The 22,968-nt window shown below is 41.6% G+C and overlaps 1 protein-coding gene and 1 non-coding gene across 5 annotated transcripts in view; both read right to left on the bottom strand.

Annotated features, from left to right (window-relative positions):
* Positions 1–22,968, bottom strand: part of PRKCQ (protein kinase C theta) — a 159,280-nt gene that overhangs the window by 83,382 nt on the left and 52,930 nt on the right. For 2 of the 4 annotated variants that reach the window (XM_070044841.1, XM_030836906.3), the window contains exons 4-9: positions 19,776–19,836; positions 9,729–9,891; positions 7,985–8,016; positions 7,803–7,888; positions 4,697–4,826; positions 686–795 (exon numbers count right to left, since the gene is read on the bottom strand). In XM_070044841.1, coding sequence (XP_069900942.1) covers positions 686–795; positions 4,697–4,826; positions 7,803–7,888; positions 7,985–8,016; positions 9,729–9,891; positions 19,776–19,836 — 582 coding nt within the window. The remainder of the gene's footprint in view (positions 1–685; positions 796–4,696; positions 4,827–7,802; positions 7,889–7,984; positions 8,017–9,728; positions 9,892–19,775; positions 19,837–22,968) is intronic. The other 2 variants (XM_070044842.1, XM_060293338.1) reach the window with 1 other exon arrangement.
* On the bottom strand, positions 10,997–11,104 carry LOC115842342 (U6 spliceosomal RNA). Its single transcript, XR_004035222.1, has one exon. It is a non-coding gene; the product is annotated as a U6 spliceosomal RNA (small nuclear RNA).

Raw genomic sequence — 22,968 nt, 5'->3', positions numbered from 1 at the left:
TTCAGATCCCTAAATGTGTAAGATAACCGAATCTCTCCCTCCCCCTGGCACTCTCTCAGGGATCCCATATCCTGCGGACGTCTATCATATTTTACGTAGCAGCAGAACGTATTCGCTTCCTGCATACTTTTCTGGGGGCCAACTGGTTTATCCCATGCTATCCACATTATTCGGTCACAAATAAGAATCAAAGGCCAATGGATGGAAAAATAGCTTACGTGGGCAATGCCAAGTCTTAAAGAGGGTTCGTCCCTGGATGTGAGGATTCGGCATGCTAGTAAGTAGCAAGGCAAAAGTTGCCTTGGACTCAGTGTTTTGAAGGCATTCTAGGGATGATTCTAGCAAATATGTTTTTTCCCCCAGGCTATTATATAGTTGTCATATATAGGTATAAAACTGGCAGTGAATCCTCAATAATTTTAATGAATTTATTTGTTTCTTCCCCTGCTCATTCCATGAAGAATTTAAGATCTTATAAAGATCCACACGATGCAAATGCATTAAATAAATAAGTATCTCAAGCGGGGGATGTGGACACGAAGATGAAAGTCAGTGTCAAGGCAAGTACTCAGAAATAGAGTCCACGTCGCCCTGTAGAGCTGCTACAGAGCACAGGGCAAAGGGACTGGAATAGTCCTAGTTGAGCTGAAATTGTGGGAACTTGTCCCCTAAAAGCCGTTCCTACCTGTTGAGCGCTCTCAATCATTGCCAGTGCTTCAGCCATTAGCTTCTGGTTTATGCCACAAAGGTTGGCGACCTTTGTCTGGCATCTGTGATGTACGTTCATGCCACATGCTGAAAGGAAGAAAGCGACACCTTGAACAAGGGCAACAGAACCAACTTCCACGGACTCTGCCCGTGATCTGTTTTAGGTGCATGTATGCCCAAGGAATCACTGGCAAATCCCCGGCGCCATCTTCCCAGCAGAGGGAGACACTGAAGGCAAACAGACCAGGGCAGGGCTTTTATGCCACCGCACATTCACCTCTGATTCCCTGAGACCTTCACCCACACACCAGATGCTCCTCAGCGTGCTGCTGGGAAGTGACTTCCGCTCAAGGCAGAACCAGAGCCTGTGGATGGGGAGGAAGGCTGCTCCCAGAATGCATGTCCACTGTGCCATCGCTGAGAGTGAAAAACTGAGGTTGGCTCTTATTCCAGGGATGATCCCAGCAAATAAGTTGGTGGTAATGTGGAATGCTGGGTGGAAGGTCATTCACTGCCACTTAGACTGGGGTCCAAGCATCCCCTTTCCCACGTGGGCTGCGAGAGGCTTCTCCACCCTCTAGGCTGAAGCCTAGGGTACAGCCTCCATCGAAATGGAAATTGAGATAGTGGGGTGGTCTGTGCATATGTGAGAGGCGGGGGTGAAAGGAAGGAAAGTGTCCGGAGACCGTGTTCTCACCACATGGGAGAGTTGGGCTACTTGAACTAAGTGATCTGTATAGGCTTCTAGCTCTGAGACCTACGATGCTGGAGGAGTATCCTGATCCATTAGTCCTAAAAACAGCACAACCGTGCTGTGACTGTGGGAGCCTTCTTGTACTGGGGGTCGGGCACCTGTGTGTCTGTGTAAAGACAATATCGCTTCATGTCATTAGTCTTAGAAAAATACAAATTCTGCTTATGAAACATCACCGTTATGCCAAAAAAAAAGGTACCAAAGATTTCCTAACACCAGCAGATAGAACTCTGATCTCATGTCCTGCTAGGTTCTATAAAGGTATATCAACAGGGATTGTTACAGTGGAATTAGGCAGGAGAAGATATAAAATCATGCCATTTTAATCTTCTTACCTTATTACTTGCCCATTTGTGTGCAAAAACTTAGCACAGTGATTGGCCTCCAACAGGTGTTCACGAAAGACAACTTTTCTTTCATCTTTATTATTTACTACAATAAAATATTCTTGAAATATTTAGGTGAAATTTTAGCCATCTTCACCTTTAGTTTTCACTAAACAGTTCATAACAAGACAAAATAAAACAGCATTTTCTAGTAGGTAAGCATAAACTATTACTCATCCCAGTATAAAGTCATAAAAATCCACCTGAAGTGGAACCTTTAATATAGTAGAGGTGCTGCTCATAATGGCTTCTGCCCTCTGAACTCTGCCTCGTTAGCTTGACTCCTCCTGGCTCCCGGATGCAGGTTTTACGCTGGGCGGCCCCATTTACTACTTATTTACTGCAAGGTAGAGGGAGGTATGTAGCGAGCATCGAGCACCTTGCTCTTTTTTTTTTTTTAAACATCTTTATTGGGCTATAATTGCTTTACAATGGTGTGTTAGTTTCTGCTTTACAACAAAGTGAATCAGTTATACATATACATATGTTCCCATATCTCTTCCCTCTTGCGTCTCCCTCCCTCCCACCCTCCCTATTTGTAATGAGGTGGATAGACCTAGAGTCTGTCACACAGAGTGAAGTAAGTCAGAAGGACAAATACCGTATGCTAACACATATATATGGAATTCAAGAAAAAAAAAGTCATGAAGAACCTAGGGGTAAGACGGGAATAAAGACACAGACCTACTGGAGAACGGACTTGAGGATATGGGGAGGGGCACCTTGCTCTTTAAAACTGTAGCGGATCTAAGCTCCTCTCTGATGTGCCGTGAAGAGAGGCTCCGTGCCCACTAGGATCACAACGTCCTAAGTCTGTTACTAACCTAGCAGGTGATAACTGGACCTCGGTGAGTGCAAACAGTCCCTCCAGATGACTACTTTCATGGCAATTTCAGTGGCGAGAGAAAGGAGACAGGGTCAGGAGGAGTGGGGGCCCTACCTAGGAAGGAGGCTTACAGGAGAGTAAGAAGAAAAGAGAGTGAGGAGGAGGCGGGGAGAGACCCAGGGGAGAGAGTGAGAGGCGGAGACGCACATGAGGGCATGGAGGGGGGCAGACAGCGCCCAGCCTCTGGGGGTTCCAGGGAGTGACTTGGGGAAGGAGAGGGGGGGGGAGAGGGGAGAGGAAGGGGAGAAGAGAAGAGAGGGAGTAGGGTTAAGGAAGCACAGGAGGACAGGGAATGAGGAAAGAGAATGGAGTGAAGAAGGAATGTTCGAAAAGGACAGAACCCAGCAGGGCGTGGTGGAACAATGCCAAGGAATCCTGGAAGTTCTGAGCTCAGAGGCACAACCGTGCTGTTGGGACCAGCTCGGCCTCTGCAGGTGGGGCGCCTGGGCTCCAGGGAAAGAAAACCCGACAAGTGAGAGTATCACAGGAACAGGGGTGCCAGCAGACGGGGATCTGATTATTCCTGTCCGTTTGTCCCCGCAGAACACTCCAATATTACCTGTTGCCTACGACGCTTAAAGACACTCTATACAACGCCCAGCCCACCCACCCACGGACTCTTAAACAGGTGTAGAGAGGAAAGTGCGTGGTGGTACTTTGGGTGATGGAGGGACTGTTCAGGTGAATTTTGACTACCTGTGGGTTTGCCTTCAGTAATGATTTGGAGACCTAACCCCTCCCGCCTCCATTAAGATGTCACTCCAGGCTCCACCAGACACGTGGATGCAACTGGGATGAGGACAGGCAGGCAGCTAAGGGTGATCTTCCTCCTTAGGTCGGCGCCCTTTATCACTTAAAAGATACAACACGCATTAGCCAGTGGCATAAGTTAAAATGGGGCTGCCCAGAAAAAATAAAGTGGCTTCTGTGTTTAATCAGTATCCTATGATAAACCACAATGGAAAAGAATATATAGTAAAAAAGAATGTATATATATGTATATAATATATATCTACACACACATATAATGTATATATATATGTGTATAACTGAATCACTTTGTTGTACAGCAGTAATTAACACAGCATTGTAAATCAACTATACTTCATTAAAAAAACTTTTTTAAATAAAACAAAATACAAAGGTCCCTGCTGAGCGAGGCACCTCTGTTTTGAATGTTATCTGGGCTCTGTCCTCCCCTCAGCTGCACTCCAAGGGCAGAAGTACTTTGTTAGTTCTTGTTGGACTTTTTCCTCCCTACCCCCTAATCCTGGCATAACAGCATCTCAGTTTCTAAAGGTTTTTGCCTTCGCAGCCTGGACTTTCAGAGAAAGAGAGCTCTTGTGCTTTTTCTCAAGGTCCGGCTGAATAACTCCACGGTGGAGGGCAGCAGGCTCGGGCTCTGCTCTCAGGCCGTCAGCATCAGAGCTGGGCCTCTTCCCGTGCACGTGGAGTTCACAGCACGCTTTGGGGACAGGCTCGCCAGCTTAAGTCAGGCAGTTTTCTGCGCAGGACTAACCAGCAGCGAAACAGACGTGCCAGGCTCGCTCCCTCATGGAGCCACAGACAGAATCGCACTCGCTGGTGCTAAGGAGAGCAGCAGGGGCAGGGCTGGGGCTGCGGAGGTCAGGAAGGGGCAGCTCCAGGGGAGGGAGCCAGTCAGAGGAGAATCAGGCAGGTACCACAGAAGGCATGGGGCCAGGGGCTGTGACATTTGACCTGGAAGACTGGGCACTTCTCTGGGAAACAAGGCATGGGGTGGGGACAGGTGGAAGGAAAGGAACAGCAGTGGCTTGTTATCGGGGAACTGCTCATTCAGGATCACGGGGCTTTTCCGGGCTGGACGGAGAAGCCAGTCATCTCCATCCTCCCCCCCGCCCCGCCCCGCTCCCTGGTTCTCTCCATCAAAGCTGCAAATCCAGACGCAGGGGGTTCCAGGGGGGCCACGCTCATTAAACTCACCGTCACACTTGAGGCCTTGCCTCGCCAGGCCCCAGAGCAGGGTCCCACAGTGCTCACAGAAGGTGGGGCTCTTGTAATTGTAGACCTTAAATCTGTGTGGCATGTCGATTTTGAACCTCTCCTTGTGGAACTGAAAGGGAAAAAGAATGCGTGATGGTCGGTGTGTCCCCACTTCCCCACTTTTCACGTCTTAGCAGATACTTCAGCACAGTGAACAGAATAATAAAAACACTGCAGTGATGTTTATTAGAACCCATAATTTTTACTTGTCAAGCCTTATAGTCATGGCCAAAGAAGACACGAAGCCGTTAGCTCTTCTAGGTCAAGGGCAAGGGGGCAAGTCTGCGGCCTTCCCACAGACGGGCTAAGATTTCAGGAAGAGGAGACCAGGGTTATTTATTTAAATGGGAGCTAAGTAAACGTACTTCCCTTCTTTTTTTTGCGGTATGCGGGCCTCTCACTATTGTGGCCTCTCCCATTGTGGAGCACAGGCTCCGGACACGCAGGCTCAGCGGCCATGGCTCACGGGCCCAGCCGCTCCACGGCATGTGGGATCTTCCCGGACCGGGGCACGAACCCGTGTCCCCTGCATCGGCAGGCAGACTCTCAACCACTGTGCCACCAGGGAAGCCCCTCCCTTCCTATTTTAATATAAATATTTCCTTTTCTCTTTTAACCTAGCGCTAGTGCTTTAACCTTTGGAAGATGTTACATAATGCCTCCTCTAGAGAGATCGGTTTATTAGTGTGGGAGCCCAAGGTGGGAAGGCTTTTCACACTGCTTATACATGAACTGAAGAGACAAGAGGTAGATAACAGTTCTGCCAGGTGCTGTGATAGACACGTTAGACACGTCACGTGTTATCTTTTACATGTGTGATATCTCATACAACCCTCAAAATACCTCTTTTGAAGCAGCCTCTGTTAGTATCCTGCTTTGATAGGTGGGGAGATTCAGCACAGATAGGGCCAGACACTTGTCTAGGACACACAGCCATCAACTGAGCTGGGATATCTATGAGCCTGACAGTCCGAATCTGAGCCCATCCCCTCTTTCACCATTACTCTTCGCTCTCTCAAAATAAATGTGATGGTTTAAGGGATGGAGAGAAGGGAGATGACACAGGGATGCTGATAGTAGATACAGTGAAGATTTTCTTTTTTAAAGTGTTCTAGAGTTTAAATTCTCCCCTTTAATCAAACTTATTACATTAACAACAACAAAAAATCAGGCACTTTGATTCCTGGCAAGAATACCAATATTCTTGTGCAGTATAAAAAGTTTTATTTACTTGAGACTTAAAGTCTCTACAGAAGTTTTTAATTAAACAATGTCTTTGAGAACATGTACAGTAAAGTGGCCTTATTTGTTAAAGGAATACATATTCTCATGGTGGCTTCCGGTCAGCATTTAGTCTTTAGAATGGCTACTTAGAATGGCTTAAAAGCTGCCCAGCACTTACTCGAGATATTTTCAACCAAGAAAAAGTGCCTTTCAGAACTCCTATTTCGTAGAAACTTTTCCACATAAATATGAACAAGTGATGTCAAGGTCCAGGCTAGGAGACTTCTACTTCAAATCCTGAACCCAAGTCCAAATGCTTCAAGATGTGTCCGCGAAAGACTACACATCTGTACTTTCCAACACGACAGTCACTCACCCACGTGGGCCAACACTTACAAGGTGTTGAAAAGATGTGCTGTAAGTGTAAAATACATACTGGATTACGACAACTTTGTATGAAAAAAAAAACAATGTAAAATATCTCAATTTTGTATATTGAGTCTATCCTGAAATGATAATATTGGAGCAGATTGGGTTACATAAAGTATATCGTTAAGATGAATTCCACCTGTTGCTTTTTCCGGTCTTTCATGTGGCTACTTGAAAGTTTAAAATTTGACCTGTGGCTCTCATTCTAGTCCTACTGGACGTTAGCCATTGAAGTTCACAGTCATGCTTACAATTTGTGATTTTGCCAGGAAAGCTGAAGGCATCAGATAAAGGGAGCAGGCGGGCGGGATGAAAAGAGGCACTGTGATTTCAACAACAAAAGCCTTAGTCTGGGAGACTGAGATCCGAATTCTAGTCTGCCAGGTGAAAGTGGCTGACCTTGGACAAACTACTTCAACCTCTTTGAGCCTTGGCAGAGTCACTCATAACAGGAGATTATCCCCTTCTGGCTCTAAATTTTAAAAGACATTCTACTCTGGAAAAACCCAACCGATCTGCTGTCTCTTTGCCTACCCCTTTGCTGGAGAAAATCACACACCCGGGAGATGGCTGCCCTAAACTCAAATGGACTTGCAACTGTGCTTGGCAATCCTGCTGCTTTTCTTGAATCCCCTTGCCCTGCCATCTATGAGATAATTATTTTAGAGCTCCTTCTTCCTCCTCAAAGACACTTGCTGCCTTCTTTCTTCCCCTAGTCCTCAGACTTCATCGAGGACCTAAGTCATCTAAGGGAAGCTCCCTCATCCGTCCTTCCCCAAATCTGCAAACCTACCTTCATCTACAACCATCTCTCCAACTCCTTCCTGTCCGTCAGAGTTTCATGTCCATGTGGCTTTGGACCTCTTCCCTTCTTGCCAAGACTGACTGCTTTGGTTGCCTCTCTCTCTCTGCAGCTCCATCTGCCTCCCTCTCCCACAGAGTAAAGTCTGACTTGCCCCCAGATGATACATCTCAAAGTTCATTCTGAAAGAAATACTTGCCTCTCAATATAAGCATTACATATCTGTTACCCTCCCTTGTCAACGCTCACATCTGCATTTTATAACCATTGCCTCTACTCTTTAACTGTCACTTCTAGCTGTAGATGCCACAGGAGTCGTTCTCACATAATTGATCAGAACTATGCTTTCTGGCCACCTTTCTGTGATGTTTTTCTGGAAAAGGTAGAATCATTAAAATTCTTCTTGTGCTCTCTTATTCATCCCCTAGTTTTGGATCTCAGTAACCATCACCACTGGAGAGGAAAGGGTTTTAGGGTGTGCAAGGAAAAATATAAGCATTCAAATTCAGGCATTAGGAACAAGAAATAGCGGGCTGTAAAAATCAGGATAAAATCATCGTATTTCAGACAGAGAGGAATCTAGATCCGTACCATGGTTTCTCGGCTGTTGATGGCTGATCCGGTGCACTTCGCTATAACCTTATCGATACACTTCTTGTGAATCGCTGCATTACATTCTGAAACGAAATGACTACAGCTTGAGATTTTCAGAAGTTAAGGGACAACTAAACGAAAAGAATGACGATAATACAAAAGAAATCCTTCTGACTTACGTCGACACTGGTAGCCCTGTTTGTTCAGACCCCTGCAATAAAGCACATGTTTGAACATTTATATGGACCTTTGAGTCAACAGTAGTAGCAAAAACATTTAAAAGATGAACAAGAAAGATCCCATAGCTTTCTGCCATCACAGAGCATTTTCTGATCTGAAGCACTAGTCTATTATTAGCCAAGAGTGTTAACATGTGCTTTTATTTATTTATTTACTTATTTTTTGCGGTACGCGGGCCTCTCACTGTTGTGGCCTCTCCCGTTGCGGAGCACAGGCTCCGGACGCGCAGGCTCAGCGGCCATGGCTCACGGGCCCAGCTGCTCCGCGGCATGTGGGATCTTCCCAGACCAGGGCACGAACCCACGTCCCCTGCATCGGCAGGCGGACTCTCAACCACTGCGCCACCAGGGAAGCCCTGTGCTTTTATTTTAACCTGCTTTGTGAAAAGTCTGATAATTAGATAAATAAGGAGTTGTTGATTTCCCTCCCGTTTGCATATTTTCCAAACAAACATGTAGAGATAAAAATGCCTGACCAAAAATGGATAAAGCGGGGGCGGGGGGGGGGGGACTTCCCTGGTGGTCCAGTGATAAAGAATCCACCTTCCCATACAGGGGACGCGAGTTCGATCCCTGGTTGGGGAACTAAGATCCCACATGCCGCAGGGCAACTAAGCCCGCGCGCCACAACTACAGAAGAGAAAACCCGCATGCCACAGCTACTGAGAAACCCGCACACTGCCGCAACTAGAGAAGCCCGTGTGCCGCAACGGAAGACCCTGCGTGCCTCAACAAAAGACCCCGCATGCCACAACTAAGACCCGATGTAGCCAAAAAAAGAAAAAAATTTTTAAATTAATATTTAAAAAAATGGATCACGGGATCATGGTAGCAAATTTCCACGTCTACGCTTAAAAATTCAATGTCTCGCTAAGCTCAGTACAGATAAGCAAAGATATCTACATTTATAACATTTTATTTCATAACATTTTATTTCCTCTGAGTATCTGAGAATATGTGCAACTAATGAATTCTCAAGCTTAAGACCGAAGCCTGAGTAACATTCACTCTTAGAAAGGAAGGAGGTTCAAGTCATTAGATGAAGACAGTTGATGGAAATCCACCAAAAGTCTACTTGACCTCTGGATACCCTGGTTACACAGGGGTTAGGGAGAGAACACCCCAGAAGAGGCGAGGAGGCTGAGGCCAGAGATAGGAGTCATTTCAAGTCTCCACTCCCCCATAGCCTTCGCTGTGTGTTTACTGAGGGTTGAACCAATCTCTCTGTTTGAGGGCTCTTAAGACACCCAAGAGCCCTGTAAACATTGAAACCCATTAGCTCCAACGGGCAAGTGTTGCCTTTTGCAGACATTAGTAGCAGCACGGTTGGGCTGTTGAGCTGGTGGCGGTTTTGGCTGTAAAACTGTGCTTACGATAAAGCTCTCTCCTTCTTCTTTCCCTTCCCGCTCACCCCCATAAGCCTCCCATTTAATTGGAAACTGAAGTCCTTGGAACCTTTCCTAAGGAGGCTGGTTTCCTGGCTCTACAAGAGTTATATTATGAAAATGTTCTAGAGAGTCACACCCTTTGAACCTTCTCCATCCAGGTGAGGCCACTGGAAACTCTCAGGTGGTTCCTATTCCGGCACACTTCCCCAAGGTGGGGCATGCCAGACCTGGTGGATCGAGAAGATGCGACAGAATGCATAACTTGAAGCTTGGAGTGCAATGCTGAGTTACCATACCAGACAAACTCATGGCAGACGGAGCAAAACGTGGGTTGTGGGAAAAAGGTGGCCGTGAACTCATGGCACTTGACGTGGTGGACCTTGGCCTGTTTGATGGCTCCTCGGCGCTGGTGCAGAGCAAAGAAGCCTTCGTTCTCGAATTCACTCATGTCCTTTGTGTCTGCAGGAAGAGGACAGGGGACAGAGTGACATTCTGCCATACGACTGTCAGAGCTTGGGGGAGCGGGGCTGGGGGAGATGGGGAACGGAAGAGACTGACGAGGAATGAGACAAGCATCGAGACCAGCAAACCCCAAGTGCTTTTTTTTTTTGAATTTTATTTATTTTTTACACAGCACATTCTTATTAGTTATCTATTTTATACATATTAGTGTATATATGTCAATACCAATCTCCCAATTCATCCCACCCCACCCCTCACTTTCCCCACTTGGTGTCCATACGTTTGTTCTCTACATCTGTGTCTCTATTTCTGCTTTGCAGATAGGTTCATCTGTACCATTTTTCTAGATTCCACATATATACGTTAATATACGATATTTGTTTTCCTCTGACTTACTTCACTCTGTATGACAGTCTCTAGGTCCATACGTGTCTCTACAAATGACCCAATTTCGTTCCTTTTTATCGCAGAGTAATATTCCATTGTATATCTTTATCCATTCATCCGTTGATGGGCATTTAGGTTGCTTCCATGACCTGGCTATTGTAAATAGTGCTGCAATGAACACTGGGGTGCATGTGTTTTTTTGAATTATGGTTTCCTCAGGGTATATGCCCAGTAGTGGGATTGCTGGGTCATATGGTAGCTCTATTTTTAGTTTTTTAAGGAACCTCCATAGTGTTCTCCATAGTGGCTGTATCAATTTACATTCCCACCATAGCACAAGAGGGTTCCCTTTTCTCCACACCCTCTCCAGCGTTTGTTGTTTGTAGATTTTCTTTTTTTTTAATTTTTTTGCTGATTTTTTTAACATCTTTATTGGCGTATAATTGCTTTACAATTGAGTGTCAGTCTCTGCTTTATAACAAAGTGAATCAGCTATATATATACATATATCCCCATATCTCTTCCCTCTTGCGTCTCCCTCCCTCCACCCTCCCTATCCCACCCCTCTTGGTGGTCACAAAGCACCGGGCTGATCTCCCTGTGCTATGCGGCTGCTTCCCACTAGCTATCTATTTTACATTTGGTAGTGTATATATGTCCATGCCACTCTCTCACTTTGTCCCAGCTTACCGTTCCCCCTCCCTGTGTCGTCAAGTCCATTCTCTAGTAGGTCTGCGTCTTTATTCGTCATCCTTGCGCAGAGGCCATGCTAATCTTCTCTGTATTGTTCCAATTTTAGTATATGTGCTGCCGAAGTGAGCACTGTTGTTTGTAGAATGATGGCCACTCTAAGTGGTGTGAGGTGATACCTCATTATAGTTTTGATTTCCATTTCCTAATAATTAGTGATGTTGAGCAGCTTTTCATGTGCTTCTTGGCCATCTGCATGTCTTCTTTGGAGAGATGCCTATTTAGGTCTTCTGCCCATTTTTGGATTGTGTAGTTTGTTGTTTTAATATTGAGCTGCATGAGCTGTTTATATATTTTGGAGATTAATCCTGTGTCCTCTGATTTGTTTGCAAATATTTTCTCCCATTCTGAGGGTTGTCTATTCGTTTGTTTACAGTTTCCTTTGCTATGCAAAAGCTTTTAAGTTCCATTAGGTACCATTTTCTTTATTTTTGTTTTTTATTTCCATTACTCTAGGAGGTGGATCAAAAAAGATCTTACTGTGATTTATGTCACAGAGAGTTCTTTGTATGCTTTTCTTTAAGAGTTTTATAGTGTCTGGTCTTACATTTAGGTCTTTAATCTATTTTGAGTTTATTTTTGTGTATGGTGTCAGGAAGTGTTCTAATTTCATTCTTTTACATGTAGCTGTCCAGTTTTCCCAGCACCACTTATTGAGGAGATTGTCTTTTCTCCATTGTATATCTTTGCCTCCTTTGTCACAGATTAGTTGACCACAGGTGCATGGCTTTATCTCTGGGCTTTCCATCCTGTTCCATTGATCTATTTCTGTTTTTGTGCCAGCACCATACTGTCTTGATTACTGTAGCTTTGTGGTATAGTCTGAAGTCAGGGAGTCTGATTCCTCCAGCTCCGTTTTTTTCCCCTCAGGACTGCTTTGGCTATTCGGGGTCTTTTGTGTCTCTATACAAATTTTAAGTTTTTTTTCTAGTTCTGTAAAAAATGCCACTGGTAATTTGCCACTGGGATTGCATTGAATCTGTAGATTGCTCTGGGTAGTATAGTCATTTTCACAATATTGATTCTTCCAATCCAAGAACATGGTATATCTCTTCAACTGTTTGTGTCATCTTTGATTTCTTTCATCAGTGTCTTATAGTTTTCTGAGTATAGGTCATTTACCTCCTTAGGTAGGTTTATTCCTAGGTATTTTATTCTTTTTGTTGCAATCGTGAATGGGATTGTTTCCTTAATTTCTTTCTGATCTTTTGTTGCTAGTGTTTAGGAATGCAAGAAATTTCTGTGCATTAATTTTGTATCCTGCAACTTTACCAAATTCATTGATTAGCTCTAGCAGTTTTCTGGTGGCATCTTTAGGATTCTCTATGTATAGTATCATGTCATCTGCAAACAGTGACAGTTTACTTCTTCTTTTCCAATTTGTAATCCTTTTATTTCTTTTTCTTCTCTGATTGCTGTGGCTAGGACTTCCAAAACTATGTTGAATAACAGTGGTGAGAGTGGACATCCTTGTCTTGTTCCTGATCTTAGAGGAAATACTTTCAGTTTTTCGCCATCAAGAATGATGCTGGGTGTGGGTTTGTCATATATGGCCTTCATTATGCTGAGGTAGGTTCCCTCTATGCCCACTTTCTGGAGAGTTTTATCATAAATCGGTGTTGAATTTTGTCAAAAGCTTTTTCTGCATCTATTGAGATGATCATATGGTTTTTATTCTTCAGTTGGTTAATATGGTGTATCTGATGAATTTGTGTATATTAAAGAATCCTTACATCCCTGGGATAAATCCCACTTGATCATGGTGTATGATCCTTCTAATGTGTTGCTGGATTCTGTTTGCTAATATTTTGTTGAGGATTTTTGCATCTAAATTCATCAGTGATATGGGTCTGTAATTTTCTGTTTTTGTAGTATCTCTGTCTGGTTTTGGTAACAGGGTGATGGTGGCCTTGTAGAATGAGTTTGGGAGTATTCCTTCCTCTGCAATTTTTTGGAAGAGTTTGAGAAGGATGGGTGTTAGCTCTTCTCTAAATCGTTGACAGAATTCACCTGTGAAGCCATCTGTTCCTGGACTTTTGTTGGAAAATTTTTAATCACAGTTTCAATTTCATTACTTGTGATTGGTCTGTTCATATTTTCTATTTCTTCCTGGTTCAGTCTTGGAAGGTTATACCTTTCGAAGAATTTGTCCATTTTTTCTAGGTCGTCCATCATATTGGCGTAGTGTTGCTTGTAGTAGTCTTTTATGATGTTTTGTATTTCTGCAGTGTCTGTTGTAACTGCTTTTTCATTTCTAATTTTATTAATTTGAGTCCTCTCCCTCTTTTTCTTGATGAGTCTGGCTAAAGGTTTATCAATTTTGTTTATCTTCTCAGAGAATCAGCTTTCAGTTTTATTGATCTTTTCTATTGTTTTCTTTGTTTCTATTTCATTTATTTCTGCTCTGATCTTTATTTCTTTCCTTCTACTACCTTTGGGTTTTGTTCTTCTTTCTCTAGTTCCTTTAGGTGTAAGGTTAGATTGAGATTTTTCTTGTTTCTTGAGGTAGGCTTGTATAACTATAAACTTCCCTCTTAGAACTGCTTTTGCTGCATACCATAGGTTTTGGATTGTCGTGTTTTCATTGTCATTTGTCTCTAGCTATTTTTTGATTTCCTTTTTGATGTCTTCAGTGATCTCTTGAGTATTTACTAATGTATTGTTTAGCCTCCATGAGTGTGTGTTTTTTACCTTTTTTTCCCTGTAATTAATTTATAATCTCATAGCATTGTGGTCAGAAAAGATGGCTGATATGATTTCAATTTTCTTAAATTTACTGAGGCTTGATTTGTGACCCAAGATGTGATCTAACCTGGAGAATGTTCCATGCACACCTGAGAAGAAAGTGTAATCTGTTGTTTTTGGATAGAATGTCCTATTAATATCAATTAAATCTATCTGGTCTGTTGTGTCATTTAAAGCTTGTGTTTCCTTATTAATTTTCTGTTTGGATGATCTGTCCGTTGGTGTGAGTGAGGTGTTATAAAGTCCCCCACTATTATTGTGTTTCTGTCGATTTCCTCTTTTACAGCAGTTAGCAGTTGCCTTATGTATTGAGGAGCTCCTATGTTGGGTGCATATATATTTATAATTGTTATATCTTCTTCTTGGATTGATCCCTTGATCATTATGTAGCGTCCTTCCTTGTCTCTTGTAACATTCTTTATTTTAAAGTCTATTTTATCTGATATGAGTATTGCTACTCCAGCTTTCTTTGATTTCCATTTGCATGGAATATCTTTTTCCATCCCCTCACTTTCAGTCTGTATGTGTCCCTAAGTCTGAAGTGGGTCTCTTGTAGACAGCATATATATGGGTCTTGTTTTTGTATCAATTCAGTGAGCCTGTGTCTTTTGGTTGGAGCATTTAATCCATTCACGTTTAAGGTAATTATCAATATGTATGTCCCTAACCATTTTCTTAATTGTTATGGGTTTGTTTTTGTAGGTCCTTTTCTTCTCTTGTGTTTCCCACTTAGAGAAGTTCCTTTAGCATTTGTTGTAGAGATGGTTTGGTGGTGCTGAATTCTCTTAGCTTTTGCTTGTCTGTAAAGCTTTTGAGTTCTGCATCGAATCTGAATGAGATCCTTGCTGGGTAGAGTAATCTTGGTTGTAGGTTCTTCCCTTTCATCACTTCAAATATATCGTGCCACTCCCTTCTGGTTTGTAGAGTTTCCACTGAGAAATCAGCTGTTAACCTTATGGGAGTTCCCTTGTATGTTATTTGTCATTTTTCCCTTGTTGCTTTCAATAATTTTTGTCTTTAATTTTTGTCAATTTGATTACTGTGTGTCTTGGTGTGTTTCTCCTTGAGTTTATCCAGCCTGGGACCCTGTGCTTCCTGCACTTGGGTGGCTATTTCCTTTCCCATGTTAGGGAAATTTTTGACTATAATCTCTTCAAATATTTTCTCAGGTCCTTTCTGTCTTCTCGTTCTGGGACCCCTATAATGCAAATGCTGTTGCGTTTAACGTTGTCCCAGAGGTCTGTTAGGCTGTATTCATTTCTTTTCATTTTTTCTTTATTCTGTTCCATGGCAGTGAATTCTCCCATTCTGTCTTCCAGGTCACTTATCTGTTCTTATGCCTCAGTTATTCCACTATTGATTCCTGCTAGTTTATTTTTCATTTCAGTTATTGTATTGTTCATCTGTTTGTTTGCTCTTTAATTCTTCTAGGTGTTTGTTCCTTAATTTTTCTAGGTCTTTGTTAAACATCTCTTGCATTCTCTCGATCTTTGCCTCCATTCTTTTTCCAAGGTCCTGGATTATCTTCACTATGATTATTCTGAATTCCTTTTCTGGAAGGTTGGTTACCTCCACTTCATTTAGTTGTTTTCCTGGGGTTTTACCTTGTTCCTTCATCTGGTACATAGTCCTCTGCCTTTTCATTTTGTCTATCTTTCTGTGAATGTGGTTTTCATTCCACAGGCTGCAGAATTGTAGTTATTCTTGCTTCTGCTGTCTGCCCTCTCCTAAGTACTTCTTAAGGTTGGTACAATACGAAGCATCTTACCTTAATTCCATAACAGGATTATCAGGGGGTGTATTGTTATAGGATTGGAACCATGAGGCTGGATTACTGGCTTGACCCTTCACTCCTCTTTCATGACACTGAGCTATATCCTCTTTCAATTTTTAAAAACAAAAGTCAGAACATTCAAGGTATTTACCAGCCTCTCCTATTCACTGTCAATGATGATTCAGCCAGAAAAGGCAGGAAGCGGCAAATACTTTACCTGTAATTCTAGAGAATAACGTGGTTACTGACAGTAAGTTGGAAACGACGTTTTTTTTTAAGGTCCCAGGATGCTTTGTATCTGGTTGTTTATGGACAAGAAAAAGTAGGAGGGAGCTAGCCAGACTTCTGAAGACAAAAGAACTTTGGGAAGTTGTTTATGCTCTGGTTCCTGAGGCCCACAGTAATCAGAGGCACCAGCCATAGATTACACAGGTCAATGTGGAAAGGGCCAGAGATGAACAGATCACTGCAATTAAAAAAATAAAAATGTAATCCTGGATGTTACCTAGTCACCTACATCAAATCATCGCATTCACATTTCTTCAGTTCACCCTGGGCTCTGGATATTGGTGAAGGTACTTTGGGTAGTAACTGTCCACAGTGCCCAATACCCAAATGACATCTTCCCAAAAGGCTGGTAGAATTCCGAGAATACCAGTGAGACTATCAGCACTGGCTGAAGCCCAGGCCCAAAGAAAACACACAACAGCAAGGCAGTCGTGGTTTAATAGCACGATCGAAACTCTAGCATGTGAGAGAGTGTGACATGGCGAACAAGAAAGAAATAACAAAAATAATCATCATCACTAAAACAAGGGTAATGAATTTAATGATTATAGTTCCTATAACCACGATTTTAAGTAGCTTGAAGATTCTTGGATGACTTATTCTATTTATTTTTTCCAAATACAAAAAATGGAGGTTTAACGAGAATAAGGGGCTCATGTTTCACAAATGAAAAGAGTTCACAATATTTAAACTAAATTATTTCCATCCTGGCTAAGCCATGGCAGAGAATGGACAACACACTTGAGGCAAATGTTCCTGCCAAAGTACTTTAATTTCCCCACCCCTTAGAGTGGCCAGACTAGAAACACACTGGGTGGACAAAGGTGGGGCATGGAGGTGGAGACCTCTCCCCCAGGATGCAGCCTAGTCTCAGGACTCATTTTAGGACAAAAGTCTTCTCCACAGGGCTCCACAGGTCTGTTTTACGGAAACTCCAAACTTCCAGATAAAAAGCCTTCCTAATAAAGAGCTCCTTAGATAGGGCTGAATATTTTGCCTAATACTTCATTAGGCAATTTAAGTCTTTTTATTAGGAACTGGGTCAGAAATAAACTAGGCTTGGTGAATAAGGGATTAAATTTAGGGTCACTAAGGCAACTGCCTTCTTCTTCAAGTTCTGGTTTAAGTGTAGAGATCAATTTACAACTTGGGACTGGCATGGTAGGCCATTTGTCAGTAAGATTTGACTCATTTTTATTTTGATCCAGATGTAATAAAATAAAATAAAGCATAAAATTACTTTTAAATTCAGGGATGGAAGTGGATTATTCTGGGAACCCTATCTGTATTACTGTAAAAAAATTATATATATATATACATATAATTATGTAAAAATTATATATAGTCTAATACATAAACTATTATATAATAGTACAGACTACATATAACTATATATTTATAAATATAGTCTGTATTAGAATATAACATTGTACATTTAAAAAATGCCAGAGTATTAAAAAGGAATTCATTCCCTTGCTCCTTCCTGTGATTTCCTTTATCCTCTGACCATTTCAATCATTACAAGAAAGTAAATGTATAAAAAACTCAGAATTTTAAACATTCTCCTTGTATTTACTGTTTATTTCTGAAGTAATCTGGTCTTCTGTTTGTTTATTGGCTTGAATAAGTGCATTGGTTTTTGTATGTTTGGTTATTTCTTTTATAGTAATGGCGCCCAATCTATTTATTTAATCTGTCACTTGTTTGTAGTCAGTTAAATCACAAATATTTCCTGGCCAGCTATGAGCAAATTGTTGTGCTGAATGGTCTAAAGAACTACGAGACATCACCCCTAATTCTGAATGGCTAATAGCCCAGTCAGGAAGACACGGCACTCACACAAAGAATAGACTTGGAGATAAGTACACACCCATATTTTTTAGGAGGTAGGAAAAGGAATTACAAAAGAGGCCATGAACAGGCAGCTGAAAAATTAAGAGGAAAACTTGAATAATATTACATCAAGCAATCCGAGAAAGAATGGGTTTCTCAGCGTTGACTGAAACAGAGGTGTCAAGGGAATTGAAGGTTAAGACACATGCATTTGTTTTGAGGATTTGTTCTCTTGGAGAAAGCCATTTAGCAGATTGGTTGAAATATAAGCCAGACTCTTAGGGTTTAAGAATTGACAGAGTAGTGAAGAAACAGGGACTGATACATTAAACTACTTTCTCAAGAAATGTGTCAGGGAAGGAAAGGAAAGAAAAACTCATGGAGGTTAAAACATTTAAAAAATTTTTCTTTTCAGGTTGGAGAAGATGGCTTAATTATGTATGTCTTGGCAATGAGGCAGAAACCAAAGAAAGACAGAGAAGTTGAAGGTGCCAGAGTGGAAGTGTGACTGATGTTACAGAACTGCTAGGAGTGAGAGCCAGGAGACCAAGAAAGGGAGGGACTTTCTCCGAGGCAGAAGAGCAGGAAGAGATGCAGGACGAAGCAGCTGAATCCTAAAGTGCAGACACACACAGAAGACGTAGTCTCTCCCAACTACCCTGGAGGTAAAGCCAACCTTCAAGAGTAAGAGAAGATCAAGACACCTTCAGCAACCAAAGAGTATGGGCAGGTTTGGAATAGCCACTGCGTGGGAACCAAAAGAAAATAAAAGGAATTTCTAAATGCCAGAGTGAGTCCAACTGAACAGTTCAACAAACATTCATCGAGTACCTCCTACGTACTCAATGAAATAGGAATATGAATGAAATCATGCCATTTGCAGCAACATGGCCAGACCTAGAGATGATCATACTAAGAGAAGTAAGCCAGACAGAGAAAAGACAAATATCACATGACATCGCTTATATGTGGAATCTAAAGAAAAAGAAAGACACAAATGAACTTATTTACAAAACAGAAATAGACCCACAGACATAGAAAACAAACTTACGGGTTACCAAAAGGGAAGGGGGTGGAGGGATAAAAATAGGAATTTGGGCTTAACATATTCACACTATTATATATAAAACAGATAACCCACAAGGACCTACTGTATAATACAGGGAACTATACCCAATATTTTGTAATAACCTGTAAGGGAAAAAGATCTGAAAAAGAAAGTATATATTGGGTTGGTCAAAAAGTTCGTTTGGGTTTTTGTGCAACTCCTTACGGAAAAACGTGAATAAACTTTTTGCCCAACCATACATATATACACGTGTGTGTGTGTGTGTGTGTGTGTGTGTGTGTGTGAGAGTGATGTATATAAAATAGATATATGTATCTGAATAACTTTAATGTACACCTGAAACTAACACAACATCGCAAATCAACTATACTTTAATAAAAAAAGATTTTAGGAGTAGTAGCATTTGATCCATTGACACAGCACTTTGACAACAGGATATAAACGCAACAGGAAGAACTGACGGGCTATCACAGGCACCAAGCACACTGCCTGTGAATGTAACTTCTGTGAACGGCATCTGTGTGTGAGATGGAAGTGAAACTCTTTAGTGATGCGTTTTTTCCCTGCTTGTTTCTAAAAGGATTTGAGGTGACTAATTTGAAGCATTAGTATTTTGCTACTATAGTGTTATAGAAAATATTTATTGGTTTCTTATTTATTTTGTATTCTACTGATGGTGTGACAACTTGTTATATCACATCATTTATACACAGTGTGTACACACAGAGCAACACATTAGCAGAGCCTTTGGTGTTTACATTAAATTCCCAAATGAAAATACAGACAGACTAGAAAAGCACTGGGCATACGAATTCACACCATTTAAAAACGAATGCTATAAATGTTTTCTATTTCTATGTGGATCTGGCCCCACAGAGTGTATATTCAACTCATGTTTGAGCACCACTGGGAATTTTAAGAAAATCCCGTGTGCTTCTATCTTCTTTGCTCTCAGAAAAGCAAAGTGAAATAAGTTGCAAAGGAGAGGAGACATGCCCGCCACACCCCCAAACAGGAATAAGAAATGCCACTTGCCACTCATTTCCAGAAAGTATCTTGCGTTCATTAGCATTCGGCCTTGAGGTTTCAGCTCTAACTGGTGTAAGGAAGGAAAGAAACAAGGGTCAGAATGTGACACAAGTGCTGAGTTGAATGACATCACAACTGGCGGGTTTGGTGACGGCAGGAGATCCCCAGCGCAGGGCCCACCCCTGTTCCCTTTCACTTAACTTACCCATATTATCATCAGACTAGCACAGCATCCGTGAACATAGGCTTTCTTTTATTAAAACACCTCAGCAACTACCTAATTTGACTTGGAGACCAAAACATCCTTAAGGAAGAAACCAAATTCTAAAACAGATTCTATGTGACTTCCTTGCCCTGCGCTACAGCTTATCTTAAGAGTTGTAATAGGGTAGATTCATATCTTGATGGTGACAAAAGAATCATGGAGGCTGGGGACTAGCTCACTTGGAGAACAAGTAGGTTCCCTTTGGAAGGAAAGAGAAATCCTGCTTTGAGGATGCCTGAATACACTTGCCCCTAGGTTAATCGGGTATTAAATGGGAGTGGCCTTTTTCTTTCACACAGAGAGCCTGTTTCCTTTGGAAAGTGCTGGAAATTTTCACACTACTAAGGGAAATTTTAATTAGATTGGTCGAGGAAGGGATTTAAAAAAACATACTTCAGGACTTCCCTGGTGGCGTTGAGGTTAAGAATCCACCTGCCAATGAAGCAGACACGAGTTTGAGCCCTGATCCGGGAAGATCTCACATGCCGCGGAGCAACAAAGCCCGTGCGCCACAACTACTGAGCCTGCGCTCTAGAGCCCACGAGCCACAACTACTGAAGCCCACGCGCCTAGAGCCCGTGCTCCGCAACAAGAGAAGCCACCTCAACGAGAAGCCCACGCGCCGCAACGAAGAGTAGCCCCTGCTCACTGCAACTAGAGAAAGCCCACGCACGGCAACGAAGACCCAACACAGCCAAAAAGAAAATATAAACAAATGAATAAATTTAAAAATATATATACACACATATATATTTCAGTATCATTATGTAGAAGGGATGATGCAGGAAATCATGTGATGTGACATAAGGGGGAAAATGGCAAATCTGACACAACCTGACCGCTACTGATTATACAGTAAACTGTAACACTGTACTATAAATATGCTAAAAAGAATACGAAGGTGAACTGCAGGGCACTGCCCATCATTACATCCAGGGGTAACCAGAATAACTGAAAAATAGTAAGAAGGGTCTGGTCAAAGTCAGGACTGAATATGGATCATGGCTAAATAATTCAAGGTCATGGTGACCTTGTGCCTGTCACCAGACCTTTAAAGATCTCGGAGAACTGACATAATAGTGATGTTGATGTTACAGCATCACTACTATTAGAATTTTATGATGTGACAAGCCTGTACTGCTTGGTTACCTACACATTCTCATGCAAGCTTAAACAGATTAATGAAAAGAGAAGTGCTTTTGGCAACAAGTATATACACCATTATTTTCTGGTTTATGGAATAATAAATAAGGAGGCAAAAATAAAGCTAGAAGAGCAAGGGAACAGGGGGTCAGTCCCAAAGGAAGTGGCAAAAATTGGCACCAGGTGACTGCAACCAATATTACCAATATTCAATACCGATATTCAGGAATTCGTGGTGATGGAGGAAATTAAACCAGTTAGCTGCTGGAAGAACAACATTCACAGAAAGTGACAGTCCATTATGTTTTTGAGAGTGAACAGGAGATAACCGCACCAACAGGCAAAATCTTGGGACAGCAGAAGGAAAAATCTTAATGTTTGGAAACTGGATGGTGTTTATGGAAGTGAGAGGCAATTCTGAGAAAATCGTTTTTGGTTTTTTTTTAAATAGAGAAGCTAATTTTAAGAAAGCAGACTGCAATAGAAGCAAGGGAAACTATAAGTCCAAAGCAACCTGTTGACCTTTAAACATTATAAATAAAAGTGAACTAACAAATAACCCTGAAAACAGCAAAGGTGGAAAATGTAAGAAGGTTGCTAGTAGTTAAATGAGGATCCAAGGGCTTAGGTCTCAAAAATCCCAATATGCAAAAAGTGTAAGAAGTCTGATAAGGATAAAAATCAGAGAAAGTCGAGGCAAGAAATCAAATGCAACTTTAAGAAATACAAATAGAAAAGCAACTTGTCAGTGATGCTTAACAAAAGAATTTTTAAAATAGTTATCCTCTCATTAATTGAAAAGGAAATCAAATAGCCTGCTACTTAAAAAATTAGAGATTTGGTGACTCTTCCCTTTTTTAAAAAAAATGGGGCAGAAAGTGGAAAATAAATGGGAATGGGGGAAAAAACTGAGGAAAACTTTCTCCAGTTTCTCACTTCTTTCTCTGAGCCTAGCCAAATGCTCCCATGATTCAGTTGTACCTACAGCCTCACCCCCTCACCTACCGGGTTTGTATAAACCTTTAACACTAAGCCACATACCTGTGACGTTATCCACTTATTTAAACTCTTCCTACTTGTATAACTAGCTACCCAAGAGGAATTCTGCTGAATGCGGAAGTTCTCAACAGACACACTGAACTAAGTTATCTAAACACATCTGAGCATAGGGAACTTTAAGAAAAAATCTTGATATATCTTTATCTTTAAAGATTACTTTAGTGATACAAGCAAAGATACACGTACTTTCCTAAAAAGTACCCTTTTTTTTTCAGATCAAAAATACGTAATTGACACAAAAATCTAGGTTTTAGGCTTGTATCATTCCCATTTTGAAACCTGTGACCTGAAGATCTTTTGGCTGGAGTTCTTAAGAACCTGCACAAAGCAGAAAGGTAAGAATCTCCTTTGCATAAATGATACAGACATGTGAAAACACTCTGTGGGTTTCAGACCATGTAAAAGCAGTTTTTACTAGTATATTTTCTTCAATTTTTGTACCCCAGAAATTTTCATTAGAATTTGTTATGCTTTCATATTTTACTTCTCCCTTTAACTTTCTAAACATTTGCTACCAAAGTAGTTATAATCTAAGTTTTCAAAAACTTGGTGTGGTAACACGGATTGTGTATAATGTACTTTTTAGAGTAAAGTAAGCTAAGTGAACAAATTACGGCTAAAAAAAAAAATTATAGGGATTGAGATATCAAACATTAAACGGATCTTTGCTCTCTCTTCTCACTTATCCACCCATCATCTTATCTAAAATATTTTATCAAGGTATCACATAGG

The sequence above is a fragment of the Globicephala melas genome, chromosome 2 (assembly GCF_963455315.2).
Source record: "Globicephala melas chromosome 2, mGloMel1.2, whole genome shotgun sequence".
Taxonomy (NCBI): domain Eukaryota; kingdom Metazoa; phylum Chordata; class Mammalia; order Artiodactyla; family Delphinidae; genus Globicephala; species Globicephala melas.
This window is presented reverse-complemented; position numbering and strand designations above follow the sequence as displayed.